This window comes from Lissotriton vulgaris, chromosome 7 (assembly GCF_964263255.1).
Source record: "Lissotriton vulgaris chromosome 7, aLisVul1.2, whole genome shotgun sequence".
In the NCBI taxonomy this organism is placed as follows: domain Eukaryota; kingdom Metazoa; phylum Chordata; class Amphibia; order Caudata; family Salamandridae; genus Lissotriton; species Lissotriton vulgaris.
Genome location: NC_141695.1, coordinates 1200107813 through 1200133812, shown reverse-complemented (window position 1 = coordinate 1200133812; position 26000 = coordinate 1200107813). Strand labels below are relative to the sequence as shown.

The 26000-nt window shown below is 44.0% G+C and overlaps 1 protein-coding gene across 1 annotated transcript in view; it reads left to right on the top strand.

Annotated features, from left to right (window-relative positions):
- Positions 1-3122: 3122 nt before the first annotated feature.
- ELOB (elongin B) overlaps positions 3123-26000 on the top strand; it is a 45095-nt gene continuing 22217 nt past the window's right edge. Inside the window, exon 1 of the mRNA XM_086931705.1 lies at positions 3123-3258. Within this exon, the coding sequence (XP_086787831.1) occupies positions 3256-3258 (3 nt within the window). The 5' untranslated portion in view covers positions 3123-3255. The remainder of the gene's footprint in view (positions 3259-26000) is intronic.

Sequence of the window (26000 nt, the reverse complement as noted above, 5' to 3'; positions counted from 1 at the left end):
TTCCATTACTCACCATTGAAGAAATTGTCACAACTCTTGCTGGAGCCAAATATTTCACAACATCAGATTTGACTTTGATGTTTCATCAGATAGAGTTGAAAGAGAGTTCCCAAGATATTACCACTTTCATAATACTGATGCTCACATTTGAATGTAAGAGGATGCCATTTTCGACTTCTTTTGGTATCCTTTGTATTTCAGAGAATGATGATGGATGTTTTGGGATTAAATGGGCTAAATGTTATTAAGACAACTTATTAATTTAAGGAGAGAATTTTCAGGAACATGATATCCGTGTTCGTGAGGTGATGGGAAGGTTGATGGCTGCTGTGTTACACGGAGGTTAGAAAAATGCAAATTTGGCATATGTGAGGTGAATTATCTAGGGACATCTCATTATAGGTTCAGGCTCATCTCCCAAAAAAGACTTGGTAGACATGATTGTAAGATGGAAAGAACCAAGTTACAAAGAATAAGTAACTTCCCAAATTTATGAAATAATTTACTGACAAGCTGGTTCATTTGTGGAGGTTTCTCACTAAAAAAGTAGAATTCCAATGGGGAAATGAATGTCCAAAAGATTTTTAACAAATAAAACAGGATTTGCTAAGTGTACCACGTTTACAAGTATTTGTGCCTGATGATGCAAAAATGATAGCGACAGCTGCCAGTGCAAAAGATATACAAGCAGTACTTCCAAAGAAGAGTAAGGGAGAAGGAAAACTGATTGTGTGTGCTTCAAGGTGTTTAAAAGGTTTCAAGATAAATTACTCTGTAAGGGATAGAGAAGTGTTGACCATTGTTTGGGCGGTGAACAAATTTAGAAACTTGGCCTGGGGAACACGTTTTAAGGTATGCACTCATCTCAGACCATTAAAAGCGGTTTCTATGAAAAAAAAAGATTTGGATACAATGTAATCCTGTATAAGGAAGTGGGTAATATTTTCGCAAGAATTCACTTTTAGTGTGTAGTATTGAAAATGAGAGATATAGAAGAATGAGCAGGAAATTCAGCTAATAGGAAAATAAACTTTGATGGCGAAAAAAGGGTAAAGACTGCAAAGGCAAACTTAGGTGAATGAGCAAAACTGAAAGCACCTATTTAATATCAGGAATGGCCAAAATGTTTCAGGGCTATGAAAGTGCTAAAGACTTTTAAAAACGCTATCAAAACGAGAAATGGAAGGGAAGGATCTGGATTAAAAGCACATTGTAAATGTTCTTCCTCCGTTGTTGAGGAATGAGCAGAAAACAAAACAAACTGAGGTGAGAAGAAAAGGATGTGGTTGGTTAGGATGCTAGTGAGGGGAGGCAAACTGTGGGAGAAGAATTGAGAGAATACAAAGACTTCTGGGGTACATAAGTGAATAAGTAGGACACTTTTCACACTTCGCATTCATTATTTATCCATCTGAATCCAAATAAAGAAAATCATATTCTGTTGTTTCAATGGTTGTTGCACATAATTATGTTGAGAATGTTTTATATAAAGAAAGAGAATATGTGCTACGTGCAGGTATGTTCAATTTATGTTAATTGCTGTATGGGAAATTTATTATATAGCTATAATTTGTCATGAGGGAAAAGTGTGATATATGGATATGTTAGTATTTATTTAAGTAACGGTTGCCAGTCCAAGCCATTGAATGTTCTTGTGAAGCATTAAAATGTAATGATTCAAGTTGCAGGGGTGTTGGAGCAAGAGCCTGCGTGGATGAGGTGCATAATATTTCCTGCAGCATCTCATTATTTGGAGTTATTTGCAACGGTGATGTGATATGTGTAGAGTAGGTTGCAATTGGACACTGAGTCAGCTGGATGCAGCATGCCGTGGGTGGCAATTACTTCTAAATAAATAATCTCAAAGCTGTAACTTGCTCTATTGGCTTATTTACAACAGTGACACTGAAGTTATTCAGGGAAAACCAAGGATAACATGTAAATAATTGAACTCTGGGACCTCAAATTACAGAAACTAAAAGAAAGTTATACTCAGACTTTCAGCATTTACATTTAACTTCATGCGTGCTAGCGGAATTCCGCTCTCATGCTGTGATTTGCGAAAACGCATGTTACGTGACGAGCTGGGCTCGTCATCAGCGTGCGAGGAGGCTACGCCATGACGAGCCCAGCTCGCCATCAGCGTGGAAGGGGTTAAGCATAGTTGGAATGTATGACTGTAAACTGTGCCTGTTCCAATTAAAAAACAGTCTTATGGTCTGCATATTAATTCTCATGCAGGGCAGGTTAATCAGTGCACAATCCATACAGTCCACAATTTCACTTAACATTTGTGAGGATCATTGCCTTTCAAACAGCATAGTGTTGATTCCCTGCAAATAAGTATGCCTAGATCATTAATCACAGGATTTACTTTGCTTTAACACTACAAGAGCTAGGCATAAACAGACAAAATATGAATCAGTTTCACTTTTCACACAAACAGTACTCATCCTTGATATTAACAGGAGACTTTAGGTGATAGCAAACATTTTAATATAATGCAATGGTGTATTAGTGTTCATTTACCCAAAAGGTATATATTTTGTGCTACTTTTTATATTATTAATTAGTGCACAACTCTAATCAGTAAATACAAAAAAAATCCAGTTCACTTTGTAGGAGAGGAGCGCACTTAAAAAAAATTCCCTTATCCATGCTGCGCAGCATCGGGGCTGCTGTGCATTGCTAAAAAACCATTGGCAGAGCCAACAGCGATCAAAGAGGAGACCTGTTGGATTTGCCAGTGCTCGTTTGTCTGAAAAGTTGACAGGCAGTTGAGTTCTCAGTTATAATTTTAATATATTTTGAAAACTTCAGCAAGCGTATATCGAAAGTCCATTTGTCTGTAATAATTTTATCATTTTAGACAAAAATACCCGGGAGGCAAAAAAATAGATCCCTTGTATTAACTTTAAGGCGGCTATGCAATTTGCAACATAACCTTGTTGCTGCATACTTTCTTTTGTTGCCGTGAGGCGTTCTTCAGATTCTAAAATAGACTTCTGCTTTTTATTAAGCCAGCATGTGTTAGTAGCATTTCTTTTTATGAAAATGACAGTCGAAAGATGGCGGCATTTCCAGTAGCATTGTCCTCCCCAAGATGGGCACTAGTGGCACTTCCGGCGGATTGACGCGGCGCATGTCGGGAAGTAGGAGGGGGTACTTTCTATGGGCAGAGCGTCGCTTGACGGACCTCCGGGCTCTGCGAGAGAAGCCTTCTGAGCGCCCGGGCGGGACACAGCAGCTGCCTCCATGGTAAGCGCCTGCTAAAGAAGGGAGCAGTGTGTGAGGATGAGGATGGCTTTTCGTCCGCTCTCTTTTAGCGCAACAACAGGCGTACACTAACGGGGTAACACTGGGAGACCGAGCCCTGGTTCTGACCTTCTCAATATGGCGGACCTGCCAAGACTCAGTATTTTCGTAACGTCATTTTCAGGCATTGTTTGAGTATGCCTGGACTTCGTTCCCTATAGCAGTGGGCATTTGAGCCTAGTTGCGTTAAATCCTGGGTGACGCTATTTTGCTTTATTCATAAAATCGTTCTCTTCCTTCTAAATCGCTGCCTCCACCCCTTAAGATCCCCATTAGTGCAACCTCGCCTACACCGAGAGCGGGAAGGTAGTGATTTTGACATACTATCTCAGCATAATGGGAACATGATTTGGAAAAGGACTGGTCAGATACAACAACTCACCTTTACATACCCACTTTGGTGGAGTTTTGGCCGTTTCCGGTGCTCTTTTAGTGGACTGCCACACTTAATATGGCACCGCTTCCGCTTTAGCTCATTCTGGATTGTCAAGGGCTGGGGATTTTTTTGGGAAAGCCACTATGAGTTTTTTCTCATAAGAGCACAGCGAACCATACGAACTGCTTATTTCCTCTTATAGCCACACCGCTCCATACCATCCCAAATAAACGTTTTCAGTGAAAGTTGTAGGGCATTACTATTCCTAGTGACATCAATTTCAATCTGGTGTTCTTGATTCTATGCTTGTAGTTCAGTCTGTGCTGGTAGTAAAAGGTGAAATATCACAGCATCTAAGTAATCAAAATTCAACAATCGGGCTGTGTGTATTTTTCCGTCGTCCGATTCTAATAACTTCATGGAGATCCGATATTCTTTTCGTATTTCTGTGTAGTATTAATCCTTCTCATCCATTGTGCTTAATTGTAGACTGGCTCGCCAGCCCATAGGCCTAATAGTGAGGCCCATGTGCTCTCACCAGACACCCATCAGCGATCTAACGGATAGAATGTGTCATATGAAGTAAGGCAAGGTTCCTCGGATAGCTGAGCCAGCCCTTCTCTGAGTCTAATTTGTAACCTGGGAGTTACAAACGTCTCTAACCTGTCCTAAACAACTGAGCTGTTTTAGTGTCAAGGTTGTCATACAGTAGGGACATCGAATTACAAGCTTATTGCAATGGTTGTGGATAAAAACAGTACTGTTAATTTGTGACGAAGTGTAAAAAGCGACACCTCAGCCCTGTTGAGCGCTTGAAACAAATAATATATTGGCTTACATCTTAAAGTGAACCATCTTCGTGCCAATAGCTTCTTGTGTTATACTTGGCAGTCATCACTGGCCAAAAAGAAGTAGCAATTTTTGTTTAAAAAATGATTTGTGTAACAACTACATCACAAACGAACATTTCCAATGTTGGGGGTCTCGTATTAGTAAAAGTTTGAGCTATTGGCGCAGTAAATAATATTTGTTAGTTATTTTGTTGTTTAAAAATACCCCAGCAGTAGAATAAGTAAGAAAAAAAAGTTCTGCAAGGAAAGTGTGCAGTACCACAGGCTGTTACTATGTGTGTCTGTGGTGTTGTAAATGGGCCTCTATTAGCCACATTAGGTACTGCACCATTTCCTTGCTTCATGGAATTCTTTATTCCCTATGCAACTAAGGTGATATTTAAAAAAAATAAATGTAACAAACATTTGGATTTGCAACGCCAATAGCTCTGTCACTAATGCAAGGTCTATTGTGTTGTAAATGACAGTGTTCTAGCTACAGAAAAAGTTGTAAATGTAGTGTGTTCTAGCTACGGAAAGAGGAAAGAAAAAATGGAAACGGAAAGTATGCCGGAGAAAAAGGAAACTGGGATGGAACTCTAGAACTTGGAAGAAGCCTACATGACGAAGGCAACTGAAACAAAAGACAGGCCAGTTTGCCTAATGGCTGAGTGCTGTGACTATAGACATTATACTTGGCGGGCATTATAAATTGATAACATCCTTGTTAACCTTTAAAATCCTGAGCCAGTTACACAGGCAAGCTGAGCCTAATAATTTATTTGAGTGGAAAGAAACAGTTAACAGGGTAAGAAACAACATACTGTGACAGTACTTGATGCAACATAAACAGTTCAGTGAGTCGAAGTGCACATCAAACACCAGCGCTGATAGGTTTGACAATGTCACGTGACGTGGAGAACGCCCATTGGGAGACCAGGTATGTTCTGTGAGTTGACTTGCACAGAAGTAATGGAGGGAGGAGTAGAGAAACAATGAGTGAATGCTCCATGGGAGGGACCAAGTGCACAAAGGCAGGAGAATTATCACAAATACTGTACAAAGAAATCCTACTGATTATTATGAAAAGATCCTCGGGAGAAAATATAACTGCAGCTTCCAAAACTGGAAAACAATGCCTCCTATAAAAAGCAGAAACGCAACTTCTCCCAACTGTGCAGCTGTTACTGTACACAATCATAAACTCTAATGCGCACCCAACTAGGCACGCTGTTACTGTACAAGGCAATCCCACTGATCATTCTGAAAACATCCTGGGTAAAAAAAATTTAAGTGCGGCTTCAAGACCTGGAAAACAATGCCTCTGTTAAAAAGCCGAAACACAAAACTTCCTCCCAACTGTGCAGCTGTTACTGTACAAAGCAGTTGTGCTTATTATAATTAAGGGATCCTCGGGTAAAAATAAAGTTGCAGTCCGGAAAGTATGCGTTGTGTGTGGAGCATTCATTATAGGAGCTGTTGAGGAAAAAAAAAGCCACAGTCCGTAAGGTGGCCGCCGTACATGCAGAATGTTAATACACAAGCCATCGCCGAAAGGAACAAGCATTTACAATGCAATGGTTTCGCCTTTGGAAAAGTTAGACCTATTGGCATTGTAAATGACACATTTTGTATTTGTGTTGCTTTTGAAAACAGATAAATAAATGGCATTGTCATTTACATTGCCATTAGCTTAATCTCTGCACTCCCTAGTCACTCTGCACTCCCTAGTCACTCTGCACTCCCTAGCACTCCCTCGTCACTCTGCACTCCCTAGCACTCCCTCGTCACTCTGCAGTCACTCTGCACTCTGCCTTGCATCGCCTTGTGCAACGTACAGACAACGCAACACCTTTTATAAATCCGGGCCTCGGTATTCAATTTTACACAGAAATCAACTCGGCAAACACATTCTGCAAAGTCTGCCTTCCATCCAACATAAATAGCTCCACGCCGACTGCAGCCCCACCGCATGCAAATTAAAAGGTCCACTGGATTTTGGAATAAGTGATAGACTCTGGACATGTCACCGAGGGCAAAGGAACTCAGCCACGCTGTCTTGTGACCAGCACAACACCGGGGATGCGAAATCAGCAGAGCAATACTTCTGCGAAAAGAAAGCTGTTCAATTCCTGGCCGATTTTAGGAAGGTGCCCGATTTCATACGATATCCCTTTTCCCTGATGTGGCGGATATGTAAGAGTGCTATTTGTGTTATATTGAAAAACAAATATTAATAGCGTGTTCTTCACTGAGGGGTCTGGAGCCTCACTGTGCTCGACTCCAGAAGCCCCAAACTGATCCGCCGAATGTACACGCCTTATATTTCAACCACACAGTCGAAAACGCTCTTTGAAACTCACAACCGAGATAATACAACCTCAATAAAAACAAGAAAAGTGAAATGGCGCAGCCCACCCCTGCTCGGAGTAGGGAGTGGGTCGGGTCTGCGTCCTCACAGGGAGAGCGAGCAGGCTGGTGTGACGAAGGATGCCGGCCTGGAAAAAAATATTACATCCGCCCACCGCCGCATGACGTGGCGGAAAGCCTAAAAATCTCAGGAATGCCCACGAATCTGCTCGCAGAATGACTAGCAGTTCTCTGTTCCAATGGCTAGCCTCAATGCAACAGAGGGGCGGGACTACACACACATACTCTATACTTGCGCAGCTTTCGACAGGCGAAACCTAAGAATAAGGGGGCACATCCAGAAAACGAGAATAAACCACAACTTCCCTGCTTAACTCGTGTGATCTTGGGCTACATGGCCAAAAGACATTAACATAACAAAGCCAATAGCTCTCCCATCAGTGAGACCTAGTATTGGCTTTGCCAATGCGCTTTAATTATAAGAATAGCATATTGTTATTACTTGCTGCCATCCCTCCTCTCCCCCCCCCCCCCCCCCCACACACACACATTCAGCTGGTATTTTTCTATGCATCGCGAAGACACGTCATCAACATAAAAAGACTGGTGAAAGGCTGAGTCAGCCTGCTGGGATTCGAACGCGTTCACTACAGGTTGCACACTCATCTCGTGAAAGGCACAAACACCTGAATGCTGTATCTCGCTAGCCATGAAAGAAGCACAGAAGAGCAGAGGAATACATCACTTTTTCAGATCCAGGCTTTCTGGAGTGGTGGATGTAGGTCAGCGGTGCCATTTGAAGCCCTGGTTTCAGGGCGGATAATGCACTCCACGCCCACATAATCCGGTGGAAGGAGCTGGTCCGATTAAAGACATTATTCCACTTGGGCCTGAGCGATGGTACACGCAGCAGAGACTGGGTGGGGGGGTTGTAAAGAACGCCTGAGAGTGCGTCACAGAGCCAGGCTTGTGCCCCGGAAACTGACGCTTGCTGGGCGCGAGCACAGTCGCACAACACCTTCCGGTTAATCAGATCGGTCTGTACCTGGCATCATCCTCGATTCTAAGTATTCGATGCAATAAATTGTATATTTTATTCAACTACTAGAAAAAAATGCACTGTGACGGCATGCCAGGTTCTGGATAATCGTGCCTCTGCAAGGCTGGTAGCTCTAGGATGAAGTCAGTCACATGCAGCGTTCGAGGGAGTGTGCAGGTTTCGAGGCAGCTTGCAACTCCTGAAAGAGGGTACGATTGAGGCGCAGCCAGTCATGTGTCCGGCTGGAAATCTGGACATTACGCGACAGTTCCCTTCTGAATGGCTTCTAGGGCTGGGGCCGAGCCATTCATACGTCCAAGTCACGGAGCTCTGAAGCTATTGAGTCAGCCACTACCTGTGAATGGCTGATAGTTGGTCGCCCGTGGTAGTTTGAAAATTGTGTGATAAGCAACTGCCTCTGCAGGACAGGGAGGACCCGAGGAAGTATCTATCACTCGTCCACCTTGGGAACGCTGGAGATTCTGTGACAGGCTGCCGGCTGGTAGGGCGGGGATAGAGTCCTTCACATGGCAGGCTCACCAGGCTGTGGTGGTAACTCCTGCGCTCCCTATAGGTAAGCCAGGTATAGTGCACTGTCTGGCACCACCGTGAATGCAGGGACCTAATTCTGTGCAGGGAGCCCTACGTATGCAGCTCTGTATATGTAAGCGGAGGAAGGGCAGATTCTGGAGTACAGGGCTAATGGAGCAGCAGGTGGCCCACTCTGTCAGCCTCCCATCCCCCGGCCACACCGCGGGCAGAGGCGGCCATCCTGCTTTAAAATGGGGGGTTTGTGACGACCTCAAGCGAGTGTCGGTGGTCATCTGCAATGCAATTAACCCCTCCGCTTCGAAGGGCAACCCCCCAGGAGGAGGGGTACACGCGTCCAGTCCACGATGACTTATTCGAGAGACTTAATTGGTTCCTATAGCGCCACATTCTGCGTTCCTGCAGCTTCAGAGCGCTTTGATGCAGCACAGTACATACACAGGCATTGTGCGTGTACCGGAAGGAAGATGAACAGACAAGGGGTCATTCGGGCAAAGCAGAATTGCATATACCAATAGCCCATGACAATATATACAATGCAAGAGCATTCAAGTGTCTCATGAAGGATGTTGCAGATACATGTATAAGAACATGGAAATTGTATTTAAGAAAACTCATGTACATTTCATCTTCTAAGATAAAAGCGGAAAGAAGGAATTGTGCATGAAATGTGTAATCATGTGCTGCTAGGAAGCAGTGCAAACGTCCTATTCTTTTTATGGCGTCTAGGAGCGACACCGAGCCAGGTTCTAGGCGCTGTCAATCTTGGCAGAAACGGAAAGTGACTGTGGGACCATGGGAGATCACGTTTGAAGCACCATGCAGGACAGATAGAAGTAGGGAGGGAGATTCCAACGTGGTCATATCGTTGTGTACAGGATTCACGCACCCTATATATACGGACTTATACAACTGGTTCTTATGTAAAGCAAAAATGTGCAATTTTTTTTACGCATGTAACTCTTAGTCCTTATGTTTTCAACTGGATCTTATGTAAAGCGCTCTGACACCTTCCGGTAAAGTTCGCGCTATATAAAATTGCACAAATAAATAAATAAATATATGCATACATCTAACATGACGGAGCAGCAGAATTCAACGACCCTTTCCGCGCAGCAGCTGCCCCTGTAACGATCATTACAAGTGATACCCTGTTCCCAAATACATATCCCCGCCTTTGTAGACGAGACACGTCTAAGGGGCGGGATACTGGTACATGTCGCTTCGTATGCACGCGCACACACACGACATCTTTCGGGATATAAAACATGACATCTCTCAGGGTCTCAACCTTGCACACATGGGTGGGGTGGGGGGGGGCAGTAAATGTGTCTCAGTTAAAACACCTAATAATCGGGCACAACCAGCTGATAATCCCCCCCCCCCCCCAAAAAGAGAATTATCTGTATCTGACTTTGCTTATACACACACTATTTGCTCGCGGTGCAGCAGTTCTGCACACGGTTGACGGCGTAGGGAACGGGTCGGGGCCGGGCCGCCCCGCCCCGTTCAGTGCCCCTTTAACGCCACCACAGTCAGATGTTACACACACACGAGTGGTTTGCTAGAAGGAGTAGATGGGTCTCCGGTACCACGAGCCACACAACCGGCGAACCCAGCGTCACCATTTAGCAGACAATATGGTGGCAGACGACGGGGGCGGGTCGACGTGTCCCAATTGTGTCCGACCAAGGCAGCTGCGTTTATCTCCCAGAAACAATACCCAACAAGCATTTACAAGTGGGACCCGGACAGCGGGAGGGGGGAGGGGTGGGGGGCGGGAAGGCAAGAAAAACAAAGCACTCACCTGTACTTCTTCCGGCGGCCGTGGTCGGCATGGAATGACGAAAACAAACCCATAAAAATTAAAAACTAAACTCCGCCCACCGCCGCGATGAGGATCGGAGAGGGAAGAAATCACGGGAACGCCCACGAATCTGGTCCGGCCATGACGGACAGATCTCTGTTCCAATGGCTAGCTTCCATTTATGGAACTAGCCAATGGAACAGAGGGGCGGATTCCAACACACTCTTTTCTAACATTAGATTTCGTCTGCGCCGAAAAGCTGCGCAGAGCGCAGCCTTGGGCAAAGCGAAACCTAAAAAGGAGTGCGCACAAATGCATGTTAATTAAAAAAGGTGGAAAACCATATGTAGCAGGGGCAGCCCACAAGGAGGATCTTAAACTGCAAAAAAAAAACAGGAGTAATTCGACATGCTGACCAAACAGAAGCATGAATTTATAAAAGGCACAAACGGGAACGAATGGAAAAAAAAGAGAAGGGGCTTCAAGCCACAGTGTACGTCACATGTAGCCTCTTTGTAAACCCAAAGCAGCATAGGGAATGTAAAATCATCTCCGAACATCGAACCTGTTGTATATAGTGCATATCCCGACCACAAAGCTATTATCAATGATGCTTGGCTGTTAGGAAGGCCATGGAGATTCATCTGTACTTATTGACAGTCCATTGCATTCATCTAGCCATTTTAAACAATAGCCAACAATGTCTTTCTTACAGGCAATGTAGATGGCACATATGTTTTTACCCTGCGGTAGGAGAGCTCGTATCCTAGAAGCGGGTATCTCCCCACATCCAGCTGCACATTCTGTGCACCCACTTCTTTACCTGTGCAGTTTACTAAGCTTCTTTTGTATGGTTAACTCTTGTGCCTGTGAGTAAACGCCATAGTACCCCACGTTCACTCCCCTATAAACCTAGATAGTTGTCTAGTGTCAGCAGTGGGAGGTTCCAATCTACCGCTCTAATTTAGTTCAGATATCCAGGCTGTGCAGAGTAGAAAATCATTGTGAAGTGTGTGAAGTGCCCCTTCTTGAACACAGGTGGGCTGTCTGTTGAGACGTTGTGAACCGAGCAGGCATGGTCTGTGACTGTCTAATCTGGTCTTGTCACAGTGCTTGCGCTGTCATCACACATACAGTCTATCTCACTTCTTTATTGTGGATGTCTCAACCAGCTTTGACATTGAATATGACAGGAATGCTAACTCTGATGTTGCTGCATGCCTGAAAAGTGGCTCTGTTTTATGCACAACACTTAAAGTTAGTCCTTGCTTTTTGGCTAACAATACTTTCCGTTTGAACTTTTGAGCCCATGTTAAAATGGGAAGAATTGCCAGAATGCAATGCCATGTTGTCTAAATAGCAAGGACAAGTTGAATGTGTGCCACGCATAATATTGGGTGTATTTGATTTCAACAGCGAGCCTGGTTACAGGGAAAACAAGTCATTTTGTTTTATCCCCAACCATGAGGGATATGCTTTTGTGTGGAAATGCTCATCCACATGCCGGGACCCTGTCAAAATAACAAATGGACTTTAAGCAGGGCCAGCCTTTCAATGCCAAAGGTTCCTTTTACAGTGTTCAAAGCCTTGCATAAAAGTATCCTGGAAGTAGAATATTTATACTATAGAAACATTCATTTAGATTCCCCCAACCTCTTCTGCTTCAGAGCAGAAAGCAATAATTCATTAGCAAATTTATTTTACACACTATTTTCTTTTCACATCCTCCACCCTGAATTCACACCTACCTTCCAGGTTGAGTCCAGTTCCTAGTGGCTCCAGGCTGATGTACAATGTACATCATAGTTGCAAGGAAAAGGGTTGTAGCAAATCTGCCTTCCTTTAACAGGCAGACGGCGGCGACTATACAGGACGGATGCCTGTTTTTCGCTCATCAGCACCGAATCTTCCTGTGCGCAGATACTTTGAGTCACTGCCTGGGCCAACTCTGAATCTACCTCCAGGCGTCGCAAGAGGATTGCTTAACCTGGATTCACTCTGGTACATTTTGGGCTGTCGCTGCCTTACCCCCGGTCTGTCCTGATGAACACCCGCCTTGACTACCTTAAGGGAGCATAGTTTGGGTTGAAACGTCGACGACTTCGCCAGGTCCAGATTGACCAAGGCTCTGCACACCAAAAGAATAATCAATATCCAGCCGTGATTATATATGTGAAAATATACATGAATGATTTAATTCAGATAAAACAAAACAGTATACAGCAATTTGAGGCACATGTTTTATTATTTGTTAAAATGTTTGCTATGTTTAGGCGGTTGAGATACGAATCGTGTGACACTAAGTGCTCTGAAAAAAAGTATCTGATAAACCCGACAGAACCACTTTATTTTTGTTTCCTTTTCTGCATGTCACCTTAGATTTTTTTTGCCTTTTTCCAGACACTATTTTTGCTGGGTTTTGACTTCTGCATTTTACTCCAGCTAAACAGGAGGAAAATGCCTGTGCTTCCCCGTTAAACATGTTTACATTAGCTATCCTTAATTTACATATTTAACTTGCCAATAGATCCCTAGTATATGGTGTAGGAAGTTCACCCAGGGATTGTCATGTTACCTGTGGACTTAAGCATCCTATGGTGCTACTCAAAGGGTTGGCCTGTAAAACATGGCTTCAGGCCTAACATGTGTAACCTGAAAGCAGCAGTCTAAAACCTGCTTTCAAACCTGTTTAGTAACTTTTTGTGACTGGCAAGAGACCCTGTTTTTAAGTGTTAATAAGTTACCCCTGTTTACATTTTGTTGCTCACAAGGTAGGATGCTTAATATTTAAAAGTGTGAAGCAGTGGAGAAGGCCAGAACCTGTATTTTTTGTGCGTCTTTAAATTAGCGCTAGACCAAACTTTTTTAGTTAATTTGATCAAATGAACTAAAAAAGTTTGGTCTAGCGCTAATTTAAAGACGCACAAAAAATACAGGTTCTGGCCTTCTCCACTGCTTCACAGTTATATACGGCCCAGTCAGAACCTGGCTCACCGGGCCCAACTCCCCATGTTATCACTTAATATTTAAAAGTGGAACATGTACGAAAGGACAGTTGGCATGTTCCTTAAGCGTCTATATCCCAAAAGCTGGTTTTTGTGGCCGGGCTGTAGGTGCATTCAAGAAAATGTCAAAGTACATATTATAAACTTTAATGTGTAAGTTTTGACAGGAAATGGCTAAAATAGTTATTCAGAGACTGTTTCATATTTATTAAAAGTCCAGTTCATTGGTGGTTAGGTTTTTTAAAATAAATATTTAGAAAAAGTAACTTTCAGAAACTTACTGTTCTCTGCCTAAAGCTCCTGGAGGCAAATTTGCATTCGACTGACAGCAGCTGCCTAGCAAGTGCTTGACCACAAAGAAGTATGAAAACTGCTCCCAGAGCAGAACAATAGATTATGCCTGGTTACAGGATAGATTGGGTGTGGGATATTTGATCCCTTTCAGCTCAAAGTACAGTTGGGCTGGGCCCCGGAATGTTTATTAACATGAAAGGGCAGGGTTGAGGCCTGCCCATTCATAAGTAAATCTAAGGAGAGGCCTGCAGAAGGAAAAAACCTTTTTTTCCTAAGCCCCCCACTAGCCCATCTATCTCCAGAAGTAGTATTGAGTGGGCAAGGGAGGTGCCTGTTCATTTCCCTGGCACGCAAGAGCTCTGCGCAGGGAATGACGGATCCCCTCATCTTGGATTTTTGGATTGAGTGGCCTTGTCGGATTGTTTGCAGTAGGGCAAACAGGAACAGCTGGAAAAGTGGGTAGGGTTGCTCCTGGGAACATTTGCTCCATTGATTAGGAAGTATCCAGAAATAACGCCACCCACTAGCTAGTGCCAACCATGAATTTGGCATCCTGGGGCACCCTCCTCGTAGCAATTTCTGGACCTGCAGAACATACTTTTTTTTAATGGTTGCACCTGCTGTCTTTGACCTGAGAGGAACTCTGAAGGATTGGGCTTGCGCCCTTTTGGACCTAGGGCAAATAAGTGGACTTCAAGGTTTATTTGGCTGACATTGTTTGTGACTACAGGGACATAATTAGCTGCAAGAGGCCTTTTTCCTTGACCCCATGCATGCGGTGCACCTTTCCCGCTGTGTGCTGAAGAATGCAGAATCCCATTGTTCATGACGAGCTCAGCTCGTCATGAGCACACGACCAGTGTGCTGCATGACGAGCTGAGCTCGTCATGAGCAGCGAAGGGGTTAAGTGACCAGCTGACCAGGAGCTACTGGACCTTGTTGGTGGTGTCTGGTGAAGTAAGTTGTGGGCCATAAGTACTGTCCTCGCGGTCCTGGGAAACTTAGAAGTGACTCAGAGGAACTGCTCCAGAAACTCTGCAATGTTGGGACGTAGAACATTTTGGGACTTCCAAGACAAGCCCGAGACAAATGTCAAGCGGTCTGGGCCAAGGTATTCAATTTCGGTTCAGCTTCTTCAGATACAGCCTCATTCTTGCCCCATTGGAGGATTTTGAGCTCCATAAAAACAGGGTAAGTCAGACGGTAAAATCTCTGATTAGGACAAACCTGCTTAATGTATGTGGACCACACCCAATTGTGCTTGGCCTGAAATTGTGCCTAAGTTTCATTCTACTGAATCATTGGCGCTTAGTGTTTTTTGGATGCTATAGTTACTTAAAACGTGAAAAATTAATCTCCCCAGTTTGATGTTTGTGTAATTTTTGTAATTTAAATGTCTTCTATTTTTCTATTTCAGCTTGGGATTTTTTTTATGGTTTGGTGTTTTCATTTTTACTGTTTGGTACTGTAGATATACTTTACACATTGCCCTAAGTTAAGCCAGAGCTACTATGGGGTTGAGCTTAGGTCAATTTAGTGATTCTGAAGTTCTATCTGACATGTTAGTAGTGTTGTTCCTTGGTGTGGGCTTCTACCTACTCAAAGTTATGCACAACATTACAGGCTTTGATATTGAATAAACTTTTTTTTTCAAAGTCCTTTTAAAATTTTCTAACGTAGCACAGATGTTGACAATGTGTTAATACACTGTTACAATTCAAGCTTTGTAAAGCTACATAGTTTCCTGTATCTTTTAAATGATCAAATGAAAGCCAAGAAATCTGTTCGAGATAATCACATTAGTTTGTCTTCCTCAGATTGCATCTCAGGAGAGACATGGCCAAGCCTGGTATGTTACTGCTGGCTGACCATACGCTGTATCAACTCACCCATGCCTAGTTTTCAAGAGATGTCCTCTTCATTTCAAGTGCATTGAATAGTCCTCAAGAGGTCCAAGTAAGCTAGTAATAGCACTAGTTGCCTTTTTATATATGCCCAGGTCTGTATTTGTTTCTATAGAATAGCCAAAGAATGGATTACTGGATTTTATGCTCTTTGAAGTGTGGGAGTGAAGACTGTGATGCGTTCACTGACCATCTACTCGGTGTGCACGGTTTTCAGCCAGAATATCATATCCAGCTTTTTGTAGCTGGAAAACACATTAAAAAGAACTTTTAATGTATGATTTAGGTCTTCCATAAGTAAACACTTTGTGAGTGTGCCTGCATAGTAGTACTACTTTTTAGGTCTCGCGTGGTCGTGGCAGCGTTAACTGCCCCGCCTCTGTGAGAGATATTGTTAGAAAAAGGGTACTGTAAGCCCCACCTCCTTTTCATTGGGTAGCGTCAGCGTTTATGGTAAATGCTGGCTTCCCACTGAAAAGGAGCGTTTTTAGTTGCCACCCTGTCCGCTTTTTGGACCGCCCCTCCGGACACAATGGCCTGCTTTTCTTTTGTCATAAAAAGATTTATCAGAGGCTCCATCATGCTGCCTTCATGGCTGGAGTACTCGCCAAGGCTCTCTGATTGAGCCTGTAGGGATGGATCACGCGCCTCTATTTATGAGGAGAGAGAACGGCACGCAGTCTCGCTTCCCTCCGAGCCGCTGCGGTGAGGTCACTGCCTGCCCCTCGTCCTCCCCGCCCACCCGAGCTCTGCTGCCTCCCGGGCTCGTACAGGGGGCAGACAGCAGACCATTCACTCACATCCCATCAGGACAGACGCAGGCAGGTAGTGTCTCCGGGTACACATGGGTAAAGCTGGAAACCTGGTAGGGAAGCGGCCCCTGGACGGCCCAGTGACCCTTGGACGAGCTCAGCGTGGTGGGCTAATTGGTAGTGGGTGGGGGCAATATGGTGGCTATTACAGGCAATTGGAGGGGCACAAACAGGCAGAGGCTTTGAAGTTCAAATTAGGAGGGGGAGGGGTGTGACCCAGCAGACTAGAGCCGGAAGAAACAGGACACTGGAGAGTTTAATGTCATTCATAATCTCACCAGGCGTGGTGGCCTCTTAGGGGCTTTAACCCCCACCGCCTCCCCCAATGCTGCTAGAGGACATTCTTTTCATCTGGAGGCACTCAATTCCGAGCTACGAGCTTCTTCGAGTCTCGGCTCCACCCTCTTATTATTTGATCCTGTGCACGTCATGTTTTCTCTCTGGGGCTTGTTTTTTTTCTACCCCGTCTTGTTTTCACAATGCTGAGACAATCGCAGGAAGCCTGCTCCCCTCCGCCTGTACTTGTGTGTAAATCACTCACAGCAGACAGACACCCGTGAAAGAGGAGCAGGGCTGCGGAGGGGTGCTCAAAATTCAAAGGAAGGGTGGGGGTGTCTGTGGTGCGCCTGCTGGGGGGGCACACGATTCACCTCTGAGGGGGGTTTCAAAGTGAGAGGAAAGCAGCCCCCGCCCCATCAGAAATCAAGCCCCTCATTTTCACCCAGGGATTTAGTGTTTTGGCACCAAACAAAGCACTACAAAGTATTGGGATATTCCAAAAATACCGCAGGGAGTGAACGCTAAACTTTCATGGAGGCCCCTGACTTAGCGCTGGGGTGAGAGGCTTTCCTGGTGCTCACGCTGAGATCGCGGCGTCTGTGGCCCGTCTGTACTAAGGAGGGACTACTAAGCCTATTGACCAATGAAAAGCCATAGTTTACAAAGGACAATGACACAAGCCAATGAAAAATGTGTGGAGAATGGGCAGATCTTCACACCCATACCTGAATACAGCATGTCTCGCAGAGCAGCATGCGCTGCCTAGACTCGACCTAAAAAGAAATGGAAATTATTGTATATAGACTCTCTTGTTTACACCCACTTCAGGCATAGCTGGAGCAACCCTACCCCAAACTGAAATGTCTTTCAACTGAATTACGGTCTAAAAACGTATTCAATGCAACCAACCTGCCGCCTTTTCTAGTTCTTCTGCATCATCCCTCCTTTCCTTAGGAAAAGTGCCCACTCAGCTGGAGGGACACAGTGTTGCATCACATTCATTAAATACTCTATATAATAAGCATTACTTAAAAAAAATACAATGGTTTGGCTAGTACCTCTGTTTCAATGGCTACAGATTGATACTTCACTTATTCAAGATTTGTCCAAGATTTTCACCTTATCTTCAGCACCAGTTGCTACTTTTGAGAGAGCCTGTGGGGGTACATATCTCTGTGCCGTATCAGATAACGTCATCTCTTCATTCCCTGATGTAGTATTGAGTAAGCACCCCTGTTCTTCTTTTCTCTTATGAGTAGAACCAGCAAATATTTGGACCAGTGGATCTTAAAACCCGAGTCGTCTAAACGGATTTCTTGTGGACAAGATCCCAGAAATAAATGCAATGGCATCAAACTATTTCAAAAGGACATACTTCTCTTTCTCTTTCTCTTTCTCTTTCTCTTTCTCTCGTTGCTTCTTGAGCAATTAAAATGGTCTTTTCAAATGGCAGATTCAACCATGCGGTACCAGCCAGCCCTACCAGATTTACATGAACAGCTTGCCTTAACTTTATAACCTAGGCATAGTGCAACTTACAAACCAGCTTGCTTAACTAAGTGGGCCTGTTCCTGTTTCAGCTTTATATTTAGAAGAATTTTATACAGCCTTTGCCAAGGCAAAGAGTCAAACACTTTCCTCAAATTCTTTTTTGCCTTCATCCATGGTCAGATATATTAACCTCTTTGGCTGTTCCTATGGTTGGAACTACAGAGCCAGTCGCCAGTACTTTAGTCATCATTTGTTTGTCCCTGTTTAGTAAAGGAAGAGGCTTATGGAAAAGGCATTCAACCCTCCTCTGTAGTCCAATAGCACAGTATATTGAAACACCGTCATCGATAAAGCCTTTCTGTTAGGCCGTGCTGTAAAGTGTATCCAAGTGCAACATAATCAGAGCAGCTTATTCTTGGTGGCCCCCTGAACCCATAGTTCAGGAGCGTTTCCCATAGCCCAGATGTATATAACCGCACATTTTCTTTTTTGCCTGACTCCAGTCCCGGCTCTAGGTTCATTTTCACTGTACTGAATAAGAATTTTGCCAATAACCTATCTGTGCATACATCGTCTGTTGCTTCTGTCTTTGGAACTTTTTTGTATATAAATCCTAAACTCCTCATTAATGTTGATAGAGCGCGGGCTCACCTGCTTGTTTACCATACTCACCTGGGCCCATAAAACTATATACACATTGAACACGTAAACCTACACTCAACCAATTTTAATTTAACCATTAGGGACCTGTACCATTTTGACTTACCAATCCAAGTAACCAATACCTAAAGTCCTAGAGGATCAAGGGAGTTAGCAAGAAAATAGGTATTGGAATAACATTAGCGTTTCATAAATAACCACAAACTCAGGAAAGGTTTAAGTTCTTTTATCTAAAGTAAAATTCTTAAATGTTGAAACCATAATTAAATCAATGATTTCTTGTTCTATTAGAATGATGAAGATTGAAATGAAATTGCGATAATTTTGCAAAATATCATTAAGCTTTAAAACACAGGGTGGGTAGAGAACGGAAAACAGTACAATGACAAACCCACACTTTATAGTTACCTAGAATGGTGTGAAGACCAACCCTGGCCACGGGCTGGTACAAAGGACAGAACCCCAAAAGGTGAGGTGCCAGCGAGAAAGAACAGGTGCAGACCGGAATCGGGACAGGTTACGGACCAAATTGGATCAGGACTGGACCACCACAGGCTAAGATCGGCACCACAGCTCAAGTTCAGAATGCTAGCGTTGTAAACCTTCTCTGCAGCTAACAGTCGAACCCCAATCGGGTTATCGAACTCCTTTCCAGAACCCCGATTGTGTTATCGAATCTTCTGACAAAGTGCTCCACTTGCACCTCTGCTCTCGATCACCTATTGAGTGCGTTGGGTCAGTGACTGGTCAGCTATTCGGACATGTCAGACAATCTAACTACCTAAGCCTACCCTAGTTATACTATTTTCCAGGTCAGTGTACCACCCTCCAATGTTGCAAATGTGTAACTCCCACAATTTTATTGGTCAAAAGACGAGGAGCGGTCATCACACCATAATAATATGAGGTAATTGTCATTCAGTATTCAAATTATGTTTCCTCCCAAAACTTTATCTTCCCATGCACTTTTATTCCACCCGGCAGTGAATGTATCAATAACATACAATGTTTTAACAAATTGTACAATTCAGCTATGTCTGGCAGGGTTAGGAGGTCATGTTCTCATAGTTTTCACAGGTCATGTCTGATGCTGGCATTGGTTCAATGCCATGGCTTGAATAGCTTGAGTTTCTTTGTGCAGGCGCCGTTCCTCCAAAGATGGAGTTCAGAAGTACATTTCAGGCCCAAATGCGATACATGCAAAAACAAAAGATAAACAGTTTTAGAAATACAGAATAAATGAACGCACCGAATACCACCTTTCTCTATTCTATTCCCATTATCTTATTTAAACGATTATATTAAGGATTAGACAGAACAAACCGCTTAGCAAAAGCAGCGATGCAAGCTTCTTGCACGTTAAGACACAGAACAGCCATCTTAATTCTAGTGCGCAGAAGCAAGTTTCCCACCAAGCAAAATGCTTCTCGTCACATGAGTGTGACAGACGCATGCTCAGTAGAAAATCCCGCGTAGCAGCAGTCATTTTAATGCAAGCAGATTAGTTAGTAAAAGCACATTGTCAACGAAAGAATAAAGTTAAAACCTTTTACTGTACTGGGGCTGAGGTGACCAGAGTGACAGTTTTGACATATTTGGGGTTTTTATTTGATGACAGATGCTCTTGGTTCCCCAGCTCAAAACCAAAAAGAATGCAGTAGTGCGATCGTCAGCTCTACTTGGTTTTGCACGGCAACTGGGAGCCAAGCCCTGTGAGGCAATTCTCGCCATTTACAGGTTGAAATGTTTGGCTATCGCCACATGTGGCACTGCTATCTGGGGGTACAAGCAAGCGGTAGGGGTCCAGATGAATAAATTTTTCCGCTCCCTCTAGTCTGTCCCCAATCAACCCCAACTTTCATTATTCACCAGGAACTGGGGATGGGTTGGGGTATGTGACTGACTTGGTGAGTCTGGCCCCCTTGGTCTGTTGGATAAAAACCTGGCTTAACCCAGAACTAACGTTGAACCACCAGATTTTAAGGGATTGTGTTTAGATAAAGCCAGAAACATCCAGTGGTTGTCATATGTTAAGGGCATGTTCATTAAACTAGGGCGTCCAGACATTTATAATGCCCCTGAAGGGATCAAGAAAACTGAACTAATATGGGTAAAAACGCAGTTCTTGAACACACTCTGGCTGGAATGGGAGGATCAGGAATTAAAAAAACCTTTGGTCAGGGCTCATTATTTAATAACTTCGCCATCCATAGAGCCTTACTTCAGAATTGTGACAAAGCCTTTCAAATTGGCTTCTGACCAGGTTTCGCTTTAACCTGATCCACTTTCTCAGGTTGGTGTAAACCTGAAGACATAGTCCCGTGTAACTGTGACAGCTTTTCAAATCAGGACCCCATGCACTTTATAATGTTTTGTGATTTTTACACTGACATCAGGAAGACGTTTTTAATTCCACTCCTGAGAGGAAAGGACTTCTTGCATGTTAGACCAGCCCTAATGTACCTTCAACTGTTCGATAATACCTGAAATATTTTTAACATTGCCAGTTTTCTTGTTGCTGCTGTTCGCCTCAGGAGAAAAAGATTCCCTATGATGATTGAACTATGAACTTTTCTGAATTTTAACATTATGTAACCGTTTTTATCTGATATATCTTCTTAGTCTTAAATTATTTATATTTTTGTGTAGAAATTGTTTACATTTATGTATCGCCCATTTGTATTTTATTGTGTTTTGTATCTGTACTTTTATGATTTTAATTTATCGAATAAAGTGGTTTGACTGACTGAAAAGCACATTGTCAAGCTTTCTCTAGATACTAGAAATGTTGTGTAATGTAATATTAATACGACAAAACATTTTAGTTAGTACATTAATATTATTTTGAGAGGTCTTAATCCAAGCAAGTCGCTTTACATGTGCAACCTTGCTCCATCAATGTGGACTTGGTGAATACTCCTATCAGTTTCTGATAAGAGGTGTGTGATGTTTGGGGTCATCCTTCTAGCCAGCAGTTACTGTGTGTTGACTCTTACTGGTGCAATACTCCTTCATATCGATGGGTGTCTGTGATTCAGTCTGCCTATGCCCTAACTCGCATAGGTCTCAAGGTGATGTCATTCGGACAACTTGGCTATACGCCCCAGTCTCTGGATAAACTGGTTGAACACACCCTGATTTAAAGCTTGGCAACTTTCCACAGTGAAGGAAAACTCAATGTGTACTTCAGATTTGTATTGAAATAGTTTATGTATTCTCACTGTCCATCAAAGTAGGATCCTGCTTAGGTAATGGTTGGTAACCTCCTGTGGGGAGCAGCATCACAATTCATGTTACTGTAGAATAGCTTCCTGAGGCTCGTAAGCAAAATATCGTACTCTTAGTTAAGATTCAAATGCAGACTGTTGAAAGGTCTATCTTGATGCGCAAATTATGCATATTGGAATAGTAATAAAAGTTTACATGACTCCTCTTCCCCCCCACACCCCCACACACACACGTTTATGCTACACTTTGCATGTATGTTTTGCAGAGAGCTTCAGGATCGCTTTTAAGCACCATGTTAGTTTAGACCATACAGTGCCATCAAGTGCAAAGGCTTCATGTAGGATTGCTTACAGTGAGTTCCAACTATGTATGTGCATGTGTACGTATTAATAGTAGGAAAAAATACATCAGATCAACAGAGTGCTGTTAATTGGGACATTGTGTGGAAGTGTAGCAGGGATTCTGCTCCTACACAGAACTGTGCATAGAGACTTGGAACCTCAGTGAATTAGGGTGTGCCAAAACTCCCCTTAGTAGCAAATATGCCCTACCAGACTAGCAATCAGTGTCTCATTGGTTCTTTCATAACACCAATAATTAGACAACCCAGAACATGGAACTTAGAATACCTCAGGCAATGTGGAACACATGAACACTCTTTTGTTATACTCTCATACCAATCAAGATCAGGGAGTAAAAGGAGACATGAGCAAGTTTGAAATATTTATTTCTAATGCCGTGTTCTCAGGGGCAGTATCTTTGCTAATACAAGCAGACCTAATTTAAGCAACAAGATCATCGTTACTATTCCTTAAAATACAAAGCGAGAAAGCATGTTACAATGCTAAATGGAAAACAGGTTAGAATGCACCTATATCTCTCCCTCCCTTGCTAGTAGGTTATTTTATATCTACAGAAGGTCTCTTGGGATTACAAAGGCGGCCCCGCACCTCTGGTCCTAGCAGAAATGGATCACATCAGTTTCTGCACCAGCACTCTGCATGTAATGTTCTCCAAGTGTGTGTGATCATGCCTACGCAGTGCATTATTAAACGCGCCAAAATCAGAGGTGGCCACAGCTGCATATATGTTATGTCTAGAATGTGCGCTGATCAGTCCGAACAGCAACCACTGTGTTGAAATAACCTTGAAGGCCTCGGCACTCACTGTTCAGACGAGGCTTACCAAGCAAGGCTGCTAATATAGAACAAGCATTTACAATGCAATGGTTTCGCCTTTGTTAAAGTTTGAGCTTTTGGTATTGCTTTTGACAAATGGTCTTTTCTAACTTCTTTGAATTATGTGTAAAACGTTGATGTGTTTTACTTTACACAAAAATATGTATTGCATTTATAATGCAATTAGTTGCAGATGCACAGTGAATTAGAATACAAGTTATTTCATAAAGCATGTTAGCATGTTAGTGAAGCCAGGAGTGTGAGAGAAGACAGGAGAGAGAGGGCAAGAGGGAGAGAGATAGAGACTGAGTGCAAGAGAAGAAGTGATAGATTTAGAAGTTAAAGGAGAGCAGGAGTAAGAAGGAAGAGAGGTCAAAAGGAAGAGAGGGCAGGAGAGAGAGGGAGGGCAGGAAGGAAAAGAGGCAGAAAGGAGAGGGAGGGCAAGAAGGAGTGGGAGGGCAGGAGGGAAGGTAGTAGTGTGTGAGGACAGAAAGGAGAGGGCGGCAGGTAGGAGAGGGAGGGCAGGAAGGAAAAGGCGGGCTAGAGGAGGAGAGGACAGGAAGGAGAGAGACGGAGGACAAGAAGGTGAGAGAGATGGCGGACAAGAAGGTGAAAGAGCTGAAGAGAGGTGGAAAGGGAGGGCAGGAGGGAGTTAGAAGGCAGAAAAGAAAGGGATGGTAGAGAGAGAGCAAGAAGGAGGGCAGAAGGAATAGAGAGAGAAGGCAAAAGGGATAGGGAGGACAGGAAAGAAGAAGAGCGCAGGAAGGAGGGCAGAAGCGAGAGAGTGTGAAAAGAAAAGCTAAGGAGTGCAGGATAGAGAGTGAGGAGAAAATGGGGAGGTAGACCCTTGACAACTCGTCCAATGCAGAATGTTGCCTAAATGAGAGGCCTCCACTGCTTGAAATTCAACATTCATGTGAAAATATTGTCAATTGGAAAAGCAGCGCACAACATCGAACAGAAATCGAGCAGCCTTGCCACTACACTTTTGATAATGATACGTATTGCCAAGTATAAAGAAACCATGCGTTTGCCAGATTTTAAACTTGTAGCCTGCAGATTATAAATAGTGTTTTACAAAGAGTGCTGCTATTAAGCTCAGGTGACGTGCGGAAGCGTTATTCATTAGCCCTCCAGCATTCTCCCCCACCCCCACAGCCCCTCTCTCTCCCCCTCCCGACCAGGGCTGGAAGCCACTACTCGTCACGCAATATAACTGGCTTCAAATTAAATTAATGGCGGACATTGCAGGTGGTTGAGGGACCTACTTCTGTTAGTTATTTTTGCACATCATCTTCTTAATCTCCATACAAGGCACAATTACAACTTTAGATTAAAAGCACAAAAACCATTGCACGCTGGAAGAGCTCCTTTACTAGTGTATATTCCTAGGATGGGCTCATGTATTACGTGTGTGTGGTCTGTTTGGGAAGGAATGGAGGATTCTTCAAGGGCAGGGGCAGGCCTTTAACTTCTTAACCCCGGCCGCTACTAGGCCAGGGAAGGCACAGTGCGTCATCGTGTCTTGTGGACCTGCCGCCGGAACTACGTAGGAATAATTTCTATCACTACGAAGTACAAAGTCAGGGGCCGGGCAGGGCCTTTAACTTTAACGCCGGCCGGCTGACCCAGCCCTATTGGCGGCGCTGGCGGAGTCGTTCGGGGCCCAGATCGTATCCTACGCCGACGACACCCAGCTCCTCTTCTCTTGTAAGAGAGGAGGAGACTTTGATGGAGAGAGTATCCGGGATTGCCTTGGGGCTGTTTTCAAATGGTTCCAGCTGAACAGCCTCAAGTGCAATTCCGATAAGTCCGAGGTACTCTTCTTCGGGTGTGCTACGGAGCCAGACTGGCAAGCTTGGTGGCCCATTAACATGTTCCCTCCGTCTTGCTCATCCCAAATTGCTAAGAACTTGGGGGTCAAGATGGACAAGGGTCTGACGTTAAGATCCCATATCCTTGGTGTGACGGGCACATGCTTCGGCCTCCTTAAGATGCTGCAGAGGTTTCTACCTCTTCTGTCTGATGAACATAGGAAGCTGACTGTGCAGGCTCTGATCGGCTCTAGGTTGGATTATTCCAACGTTCTCTACCTGGGCCTGCCAGAGTACCTGCTGCAGCGGCTCCAAGTTGTGCAGAACGCGGCCGCGAGGGCCATTTTTGGCCTTAACAGGCGAGCCAATGCTGCTGGCTTGTTGCAGACTTTACATTGGCTGCCTATCCGTAAACGGATTGTCTTCAAGGCATTAACTTTGGCCTATAAAGCTCTTCATGCGGTGGGAGCGAAGTACCTCCAAAGGAGACTTGCCTTTTACCATCCGGCTCTCTTTCTTAGGTCAGAATCTCTGTTCCTGGCGGCTGTGCCGCGAGTGAAGAGAGCCCGCATTGGAGGCCGCTCCTTCGGACTGCTGGCGCCACAGTTGTGGAACACCTTGCTGCTAACACTCCGGGGAGCCACCAGCCTACTTGCATTTAGGAAAGGCCTCAAAACCTGTCTGCTTACCCTTTAGGCTGTTCTGCTGTTCTCTCTGTTCTCTTTCTGTTTTTCACCTTGTTTTTTATTACTGTGTTGTGTTATTTTGCTGTAGGTCTCCTTATTTAAAGCACCGGGACACTCTTTTTGAGTAGCCGTGCGCTATGCAAAAACAAATATAACATAACATAATAATGTGTGTACAGCGTCGTCGACTGCTACTAGGCCAAGCAGCAGGCCAGGAACAAAGACTGCATCATCAAATGGAGCCGGAGCTACTACGGTGCCCGACACCACTGACTGGGCATGTCGCATGTGGCACGATGTCTGACTAAATGCTACAGTACTTAGTTTCACTCGTCGTGGTCGGGGGGGGGGGGGCACTTTATT